This window comes from Lampetra planeri, chromosome 59, assembly GCF_965212315.1.
Source record: "Lampetra planeri chromosome 59, kcLamPlan1.2.h2, whole genome shotgun sequence".
Taxonomy (NCBI): domain Eukaryota; kingdom Metazoa; phylum Chordata; class Hyperoartia; order Petromyzontiformes; family Petromyzontidae; genus Lampetra; species Lampetra planeri.
Genome location: NC_136165.1, coordinates 1100688 through 1111083, shown reverse-complemented (window position 1 = coordinate 1111083; position 10396 = coordinate 1100688). Strand labels below are relative to the sequence as shown.

At 42.5% G+C, this 10396-nt stretch overlaps 1 protein-coding gene across 1 annotated transcript; it reads right to left on the bottom strand.

Annotated features, from left to right (window-relative positions):
- Positions 1–1763: 1763 nt before the first annotated feature.
- Positions 1764–9553, bottom strand: DUT (deoxyuridine triphosphatase). The gene is made up of 6 exons (XM_078618821.1): positions 9232–9553; positions 7522–7613; positions 5922–5966; positions 4361–4435; positions 2899–2969; positions 1764–2040 (listed from the first exon to the last, which is right to left on the bottom strand). The coding sequence occupies exons 1-6, from the start codon at positions 9333–9335 to the stop codon at positions 1984–1986; spliced, it is 444 nt and encodes a 147-aa protein (XP_078474947.1). The 5' UTR covers positions 9336–9553; the 3' UTR covers positions 1764–1983.
- Positions 9554–10396: the final 843 nt, after the last annotated feature.

The following is a 10396-nucleotide window of genomic DNA, read 5'->3' as shown; positions in this document are numbered from 1 at the left end:
AATGAACGTATTAGCGGTACACTGCGCGGTATATGAAATGAGCGTAAAAAAAATTGCAATCATTTATTTTTTCACATCTTGAGGGGTGTGCATCAAAATAAGCTCTTGCGATGTCGAAGTGGTCGGAAGACCAAACGTTACAAGTGGCTGAACACGAAAATTCAGTCCGTTGCCGAATAGCAGCGCCCAGGCTGATGACGAATGGCTTGCTCCATGTTTCAAAGGCAGATTTGACGTGTCCTTGACGTTCTTCGATTCGACGGACCCAAATCAACTGGCAATAGACCTTTATTAGTAGACTGAATAAGCCTTCAAAGTGTCAAGCAACTTTGGCGAAAGGGTCAATTGAAGTTTGATGAACAGATGTGCTAATTCAAATTTAGATTTTAGACTGTTTTATGAGGACCGGTGTGTTATGCTGCATCGGTGTACCGCCAATACGTTCAAATAACTGCTCTCAGCTCAAGATCCGAATGTGGCCGGCAAGCCTTAGAGCATTGTACACATGAAACGTGGCGGCATGGCACGCACGCAAGGCGATGGAAGTCGTGCCTTACGATTCTGCTGTTTGTGAGCATGTATGTGTATCTACTTATTTCCAGCCTGCATGCATTCTCCTGCGATGGGTATTCTCATGTCCAGAAAGTGTTGGATTCGAGTTAAATTCCTGCAAGAGCAGCGCTTTTGCCACCATTCGTTTTCTGTTCTGAGACAATTTCAGTGTTTTATATTCGTGACATTTCTTACAATTGAGATTTATCATGCATGCAGTAACTAATGGTGTATTTCGTTTTTTTTGTTAAAGAATGCATTTACTTGGTATTCATATTTTTTTAAGCCCACGACATTAATAAAGACAATTTTGTACTCAAGCGGTGACATTTTTTTGTGGGATGCTTGTGGGGAGGGAATATCAGAGGACATCCACCACGTAGGTGGAGCGTTTCAATCGGTTTCACGTGCTGGAGCAAGGATTGTTCCATCATTGCGAGACCATGAGAGGTGGGGGAAGCCTACATCAAGGAGTGGACTTATCATTGCTGATGACAAGTTTTTCTCCCGGGTCTCCTTTGCTACCTTTGGGCTCTCACTTGCCCATAAACTAGTTATAGGAAAACCCTGCATCACTTTAAACTAGCTCCACACTCGCGTGATCAGTTGCGCAACTTGCTCATGCGGTTTTTCCCTCGTTGCTCATGAACTTGCTATCTGGGATATTGTAATCGCATTTGGAACTCTGCACAACTGCAATGAGGGAAAGTGATGAGATAAAAGTGATGAGAGAATGTGATGCAAGTGATGAGAGATTACTTCTTGAAGCTTTAGAAACATCTGCATATGTTGCGCGTATGATATTCGTAGGCCACTATCCGCAAAATGTTCTACTGACAAGCAATTCCGAAAGGTATCCCTCGTGAAAAGGAAATACTGTATGAGACGAGATCGCTGACATATGGAGGATGGCTATGCAACCAGTTGCATACACCACATAGACCCTACTTGAAGCAACCTGCTCGGAAATTTGCATTTAATAAATGAATACATTTAGTCTGTCCAGCTTACCCCGAATTCCAGTTTCATGTGGTTTTACTTTATATTTCCAGCAATAAGCTGTCCAATTCTACAACTCAGAAAATCATGGAAACATAAAAAAAATGTTTTACCAACTTAAGCCACTCTTCAGCTCGGCTGCACTCGAGGCAACTCAAGTATGCAGTCCATGGAAATGAGGTGATAGAAAAAAAACTCAAAAGATTCTCCTGTACATTTTTTGTAATGCTTTTACTAACAAACAGAACACTCATTGTGAAATGTATCCAAACTACTTTTGAAGATAATACAAATACTGGAGTTACAGTGAAATGGTAATCAAAGCGCAATTGAAATTACAAGGACTGGCAATTGATTACATGGCAGTAAGTTATGCAGGAACAATACACAAGTTACGAAAGTCTCAAATCTTCACGCTTCATTTCCGTTCGTCTAGTTTGTTCCAGTCGATCCAAAACCTCCGCTGCCTCGTTCCGTGTTTTCCAGTGACTGCAAATATTGACGGCAACAAAACATTGACATTTCTATTAGGCAGTCGTACAACATAGCTCGCTTATATTTCGTAAAAAATAGTTAACTTTAAACAAAAAAAATTGGCTACTTGTATTTCCAGCATCATGTCATGACACCAAGAATCAAGTCAGATTCTCAAAGAGCAGTTCAACTACCCGTCTTAGAGAACAGCCCACAGAAGTGGATATCGTATATCTCGAAATCAGAATATGTATTTATACTGTAGGAATACGATGAGTTTTCAAGCTCTTTTTTCACATGTCCAGAGCTATGAGATCCCTTCAAGTGACTGCAAGTCGACAGAATGGTGGGGGCACTTGTTCTGTCACAGAGTAACGTTTTGCCACGTGACATTCAAACTGATATTTTTCATATTCAAAGCTGGAATTTAACAAAAAGGTGAAAAATCTGTTTTAATAAGAATCTGCACATTCAGTGGCAACTAGGCTGAGACTATCAACCTGCCACACTTGAGAAACCACTTTAATAACTTTTTATTTTATTTTACCAGGTAAGGCCCACTGAGCCACTTTCTAGATCTTTTTCAGAAGCGACCTGGCCACAAACGATAGCTCAACAAAGTGGCTTATCATCAAATGGGAATGTATTGCAGCAAGATACTCTAAAACACAGTTGACAGAATTTAAACCAACGGTGCTGGTTCCATGCCCTTGATTTCAGAGCCACCGGACCCACCTCTCATGGAAACGCGATTTCAACAAACGCAGTGCTACAAAATGAACATCAGGCCGTGTAAGGTGTCAGCGTGAACTATTCATTTGTTAAGACGCCTGTGCCACACGGCCACCTCAATGTGACCAAGTCAAATCTCACCGTGCACTCTTCCAACTGGGGGTAGAAGATCTTTTCGCAAATCAGCTGTGCAATCCGGTCTCCCCTCTTAACTGCAATGGGATAAAACGAGTGAAAACAAGTAGATAATTGTAAATATTGTGGGTTTAATCTCCAACACTCATGTGCTGAACTAGTAACGAATTATATTCTTGGTTCTTTCGGTAGTCATGTAGAAGGGAAATAATAAAAATATAAAACAAAAAATTCTCACGTTTCGACTGCAACACAAACAATCATCATCAGGTGATGATTGTTTTATATGTTTATTATTTTATTATTTCCCTTCTACGTGACTTTACCGAAAGAACCAAGAATATGAATCCCTGCAGTCACGAAAGCTTTAAATCAAAATTTAGTAACGAATTGGTATGTTTTGTTTACTCGACTAATTGGCTGTCGGGTGGTGGCGGATTTAACGACACATTTATATTTAACTGATTTAACCCAACAACTTATATCATGAGTAGAAGAATGGTTAGAAGCTTCGTAACTGAGCGGGGAGCTTCGTCGGTGAATGCCATGTGAATGAAGATCATCAGTCATGACCTATGCACTGCTGGATGGAGGCCTCCCTAAGCTGATGGACGTCTCTCACTGTCAAGCGATGCAATAATTGATCTCTCTCCAGCTCCATGTTGGAGAAGGTATATTTTGCACTGCGATTTAATTTCACTCCAATGTACCTTGGCTTCATATTTGCATTTTGTTAATAGCCTACTATACATTTACTCGAATGAGGATATGCATGTTGAATGCAAGCCAAGAGTGAAAGTTAAACTTTACCTGCCCCGCAGGTTTAACTGGTACGGTGCCATTCAAGTGTCACCAGTTGAATGACGGTTTAATATATTCGCTTGCAATTCTAAGTGTTCATTTCACTTTCCAGCCCTGTGGCGGGTGAGTTTAGAACTCTAGTTTGTTCCTGAAGCAATCGCATCGCTGCTCACTGAAGGTGAATACCTCAGAGTTGCATTTTGCACAAATTTCCACGCTGTGCTGCAAACCTGGTGACCTGAGAAATAATCCGGGCCACAGCTAACATTGCTGGAAAGTGATGTCTGAACCATTCCCGAGTCCCTCCTCCCACCCTTTTACCAACCCGCAATGGAACATGTGAACTTTCCAGCTGTGGTAGTAAAATAATATTTGAGCGGACAAAAAATACTACAAGTCAGCTCGTTAACGGAGCCTCTATACTGTTGGCAGTGTGCTTACACCCACGCGTTCGCGTTTTAACACGCGTGCATTTGTGCAACGCGACTTTACATTTTTGTTTCAGAGTTTTGAAGTTCTCTGGAAAACACTGGTAGCATTCTGAGACGGACAATATTTCCTGGGCACAGCAATAAGCAGTCCGTCGGCTGTCCGGGAAATGTTGACGAACTGTAATATACGTAGTTAAAAGGTTTACGAGAGCTGTGGCACGGCAAAAGGTCTTTACCGACAAAAGGCTTCTTCCCGAAGTTGAAGAGCACCACCCCGACATTTCCTCTGTAGTCTTCGTCTATGACGCCGGCTGAAAGGAATCACACAAACAACCGTTGTACAACCAGGTCGGGAGCAACAATGGGAGATATTTTTAAGTGATCAATTACTCCAGTTTTCTCGACTAATTATGCACCACATCCCCCATTTTCCAAGGGGCACAGATTGGCTTGGGGGGGGGGGGTATAGTCCAGCCATTGCTCCGCTGAGGAGTTTTATACAAAATCCAAATCTAGTCGAGCTGCTCACTGTCACTGTTGACACCAGGGCTGGGATGATAATTATTTAAGTGCTCTTTTGCTCAATCAAAGAAAGATTTGATTATTCGACTAATCACAGAATGTGAAAATAGTTGGGGAGGAAAAAGGTCTCGCCTGTTACGTGTACCGCTAGACGGGAGGTGACAATTAGGTTTTAGTGTCGTGATCGGCATCATGAGCCGTGCCATGCTGAGGGGGGGCGGGGGTTCCCGCCTTCGGGGAGACAGGATGTGAGGGTCGCTGCTATTTTTAAAGGGGACGGAACCCAAAGTAATCGACCACCTAATCTTCCCGCTCGCGACACCTGACTCAGGGCTTCATTTCAGTCAAGTCCATCGGAGTCGATGACCCAGGAAAATACTTTGGCATCTGGTCCACCACATCCAGGCCCCAACACATTCACAAAGGCCATGTGTACCACCGACGCGATCGTCCAAATGTAACTGCTCGCAAAAGTTACTTTCTTTTGAAAAACCACGCAGCATTATCACCCCCCCACCCCCTTCTGGTAGAGCAATTCACATTTGCAGGTCCGTGCTGAGTGCACCTGGTGTGATGCCAGGATGGTTTCAGAGACAGCTGCCACCGGGGCGACCACAAATCCTTAAACTTATATGAACGTCTTGGCGGTACATCGGTGCTCGGAATAAAAAAAAAGCACATTTTTGTCACAATAATTATTGATTTTCTCACCATTCACAACCCCGGTCAGAAAATCTTGCGGGGTGTGCGTCAAAATCAGTTCTCGTGACGTCCAAGTGGTCAGAAAACGAATGTTACGAGCGGCTGAACGCGAAGCTTTATAGTCTGCTGCCGTATAGCAGCACTCAGCTCGATGACGGTTGGCTGGCTCCGTGTTTCAAAGGTTCCTCGATTCATTTGCGGAATAATTTCTTGACGGACGGTGGTATCAAAAGATTATGACTCGTGGTGTCACGCGCTCGAATGGGAAAGCGGCTGCTAAATCTAAGTGCAATTTCTGATGGAGAGTCTGCAGCTCACTCAAGGGCAACAGTGACATTGTCAGACTGTTTTATGAGCACCTGAGTACCGCCAATACGTCCATATGCATATAGTGTTAAGACAGCTCCTTATTTGCTTATCTTTCCGAAACTTCGTACTCCTATCGTGCTTTGTATTGTCTGTTGCTGTAACGTTCTGACTCACCACTGCTAGACATCTGTGAAAAAGAGCTTCATAGCTCATCGGATTTCTCCAGGATTAGTAAAGGTTCCGATTCTGAACAGTCGCACCTACCTCCGACGTCGATCCCGTGTTTGGCAGCCAGGCCTGATCTCGGCGCTACCGAAACAAAGCACACCAATGAATCACAAACTTATTTACCAAGTAATGATCGTCATCATCATCATCACATGATCATGACCACACGCTCCTTCATCGTGTATTCAGTTATATTTTTGATCAGGCGAACTCCAGCTGTGCAGAAACAAAAATTGTTCTCAATTATTACGTGGGTTACTACCATTGCAAACAAACAAAAACTCAACACATTCGTCAATAATGCTGTGGCCTTAAAACAAAAAGATTGGTAAATTACTCCTTTTTCAGACGTTTCGGGCAATGACCCTTCTTCGAAGCACAGAGAAGCCAAAGAGACAGAGTTAATACTAAGGGTTGGAGACTTGCACTTCATAACATGGCAAAAGGGTTAGCACACTGGACGTTCAATCCAGAGGATGGCGGTTCGAATCCATCTCCCACCATGGCAGTTGAAGCAATGATAAACTTTATTAAATCCTCCCCCACTCCTGTTCACCCAGCAATACACACAAATGGGTATGCCACAGTCGACCGACGGGTCACGTGAGGTGGGGTTAAATGTGGGTAATCCAACCTCCAGGAGGAACTCTCTTGAGGTATTTCTAGTGGAGGCCTTTCCACCTGCAGTGGCGAAGGGCAAGCAGTCACATGGCTGCGCCTTTACATTTGTATTATTATAACGCATTTAGTTTAAACGTCACACGCAATTCAATGTTTGTGTGTAAACCGCAGTGTGCGGCTTGCATGTGGAGAGCTGCTGTGTGCTGGCGCTGTTGGAGGTGGCTTTGAAACAAAACTATATTTATTTTACCAGGTAAGGCCCACTGAGCTACTATATAGATCTTTTTCAGAAGCGACCTGGCCACAAATGATAGTTCAACGAGGTTGCTCGAGGTATCATCATGTATACATTTATCGCAGTTAAATACTCAAAACGCACGTCGATTCTAAACGTGGAGGGAAAAACCGGAGGACCCGGAGAAAAATCCACGCGACCACAGGAAGAGAGAGACACGCAAACTCAAAATACAGTCGATCATCGGTTATCTGGCGGTGCTAGATTTTCAAAAATGACGGATAATCACTAATAATCATTATATTCAATGGATTATTTTGCACATTCTTGTATGGCATTTGTTTTTAGGTGTTATATATTTTTTAGAGTTTTAAATTAGTGTGAGAATAAGTTTTCCCCTTTTTTCTGGCAACAAATTAAATTAGTTTACGTGAAATTGTCATAAATAAACAGACAAAATAAATATCCTACTTTTAAAAGCTCCTATATTTACTGTACCGTACTCACCACTTCAATCTCAAACACTGCATGGTGAGGTATCACAATGCAGTATTTTCATTGTTTAAGTTGTATGTTGTGTATAATGTACTGTATATTATATTTAACACTGACATCAAGCATAGCTACTTTGTCACGCTATATAGTGCCGATCGCCGGACTGGTTACAGCCTTTGGAGCGGTTTTGTCGGTGTCACCGGATCGGCGCGGGACCGCCGGCTAATGTTGGAAGCAGCCGGATAATCGATGATCGACTGCATACAGGCGCCAGGGTCGGCTTACCGATGCGTCCGTAGCAGCCCTCCGGCAAGGCGATCTGTATGTCGGTCTGCACCACCAGTCTGTCCATGGGCGGGATCTCGTAGTCGTATGCACTGCACACAGCAAGAAAAACAGAAATGTTTATTGACATTCCTCCTCGAAAACTGGTGTAACGATCAATCGCATCAGAACATCGACACCGAGCCGATGCGAAACATCTCCTTCATGAATGGAAAATTGAAATACGAGCCCACAGCAACGCGATTCTGACCATGAAACCCAAACCATGGTTCCATAGACTAAAGGCCAGAGGTGTGGACTCGAGTCATGTGACTTGGACTCGAGTCAGACTCGAGTCATGAATTTGATGACTTGCGACTCGACTTGGACTTGCATAACAATGACTTTGTCCCACCTCTGAGATGTGGACTCGAGTCATGTGACTTGGATTCGAGTCAGACTCGAGTCATGAATTTGATGACTTGCGACTCGACTTGGACTTGCATAACAATGACTTTGTCCCACCTCTGAGATGTGGACTCGAGTCATGTGACTTGGACTCGAGTCAGACTCGAGTCATGAATTTGATGACTTGCGACTCGACTTGGACTTGCATAACAATGACTTTGTCCCACCTCTGCTAAAGGCAGAGAGATTTGGCGATATAGACGTATCGAGGTGCACTAAAGACGAGCAACAGTAGCGCGCAATTGTGGACGTGAAACACAAACTATGGACCGCATATCTTGATTTGAAGCTTTCGTGACTGCAGGAATCCATACTCTTTGGTTCTTTCGGTAAAGTCACGTAGGTAGAAACTAAAATAAATAACGACGTTTCGGACGCAACACAAGCGCCCGTCATCAGGTGGGAAAGCATGGTCTGCTGCGGAGGCAGGTGTGAAAACCACAGCAATTGATTGTGTTGCAATCGAAACGTCGTGAGAATTGTATTGTTTAATGGTTATTATTCCCCGTCTACGTGACTTTACCGAAAGAACCAAGAATATTGTAATTAACTTAATTTTTTTAAATGAGGGATGAGGCGCTTAAATTTTCCCGCCAATAATCCAAGCCACTAATGAAGGTGTAGCAGATAAAATAGTTGCATACGTTAGAGCTACGTTTATACAAATAAATCAACATAATACAATACACACATTTACACCGTATTGTAATAAAGCAATGAAGTAGGGCCATTGCCCGAAACGTCGACGATTATATATTTTGTTTCAAGTTTAATTTATTAGGTATAGCCCTGTGAGCCATTCGGATCTTTAATCGGGTGCAATCGCAACAACAAAAAACATGAACAAGAAAACATCTTAAAGTGACTATGTGCAAACAGAAAATCCAAGAAAAGACAGTAAAATATTGCATAAAAAGCACCGTACACAAAAATCCCAGTGGGATGCAAGTCAAACAACAACAACCACAAGACAACTTAGATTAAGGTTATTAACGAACGTGTTGAGTTTCTGTTAACTGTGCTTGTTACACCACTGTCAACGCAGACTCGCCAAATAACGTGAAGCGTAATGATATATTTTAATTTGACGTTTTTAAAATAAATATAAATTACTGGGTCACCGTCCAGCGTGGAGACGGAGCGGATGGCATCGTTAGCGGAGACCTTCATCCAGCAGTGGATAGCGCGTGTCTGACGATGTTGACGACAGAGATAAAGACGAACATGATGATGATGAAGAAGGAGAAAAAGAGAAAGTTTAACCTGTGGAGATCGAATCCTGCGGCCTTGGCGGATGCCTTGTAGGGCGCCACGGCGTTCGCGCTCAGCTTAGCGAAGCGTAGGAGAGCTCGGTCTGTGACGGGCATTTCTACCGATTTAGTCAACAAAAAATCCCGAAAATGAGTAAAAAATTGTTGTTTTAACGTCCTCCTGACTATTCACTAAAAGCGTTCAAATCAATGCGATTATCGGGACCGTTCGCGGAGTAAATTTGAAGGGAGGGAAAAATTGGCGGGGAAAAAATTGAGACGTTTCTTATATATTCCGTGAATCGATTCCGGAATCGAGGCTTTGTGGGTTCTCTTGAAGTGCAGTGCGAATCGATTCCATTTGAATAACGATTATTGAATCGATTCCGGTTAATTTGAATTCTATACTGAAAAGTAACGTCACAGGATTACACGACAATGCTCTACGGATGAAGTAATCGTGTAGAATGTACACGTTTGTTAATACAATAATAAAGCGAATCCCCTGAAGAAAACTCGTCATAATATCAAGAGCAGCAGCCGCCGTTCGCCACTAAGTGATGATGATGATAATAATAATTACATTTACATAGCGGCTTTTCATCAAGGCTTTACAGAACACAGCAGCATCAAACACTTTCGGTAAAGTCACGTAGGTAGAAAATAAAATAAATTGAATGATTTATTTTAATAAAATAAATTGAATGATTTATTTTAATAAAATGCATTGAATTATTTATTTTAATAAAATGAATTGAATGATTTCTTTTAATAAATTAAATTGAATTCTTTATTTTATTTTATACCTACGTGACTTTACCGAAAGAACCGAAAAAGTATCAATAATTATATGATAAGGGGCCGTCCATAAATGACGTCACGCACCTCGGGGGGGAGGGTCAGACATTTGTGACGATATGTGACGAGGGGGGGGGGAGTGTTTGAGAAATGTGACGTCACATCAAAATGCACAACTTTAAATAAATGTAGACGACACGTTCTACTTCATTAAATAGACTTTTGAATACATGTTTTCTCCTACAACATCAGAGTGCAGCGCCACATTAAATACGCACTACAATGACAATAGTTTAAAGCGATTTGAAGCATGTTTCATTTTGGGGGGGGGGGGGGGGGCAGAGCTTTGTGACGTCATATGAGGGGGGGTCTGGCTTTTT

Coding starts and splice junctions, on each gene's coding strand:
- DUT (XM_078618821.1), bottom strand. CDS start 9,335: ATGCCCGTCACAGACCGAGCTCTCCTACGCTTCGCTAAGCTGAGCGCG. Junction 5,967..7,521: donor GGGCTGCTACGGACGCATCG/GTAAGCCGACCC, acceptor TTGTTTCGGTAG/CGCCGAGATCAGGCCTGGCT. Junction 2,041..2,898: donor CCCAGTTGGAAGAGTGCACG/GTGAGATTTGAC, acceptor CAATATTTGCAG/TCACTGGAAAACACGGAACG.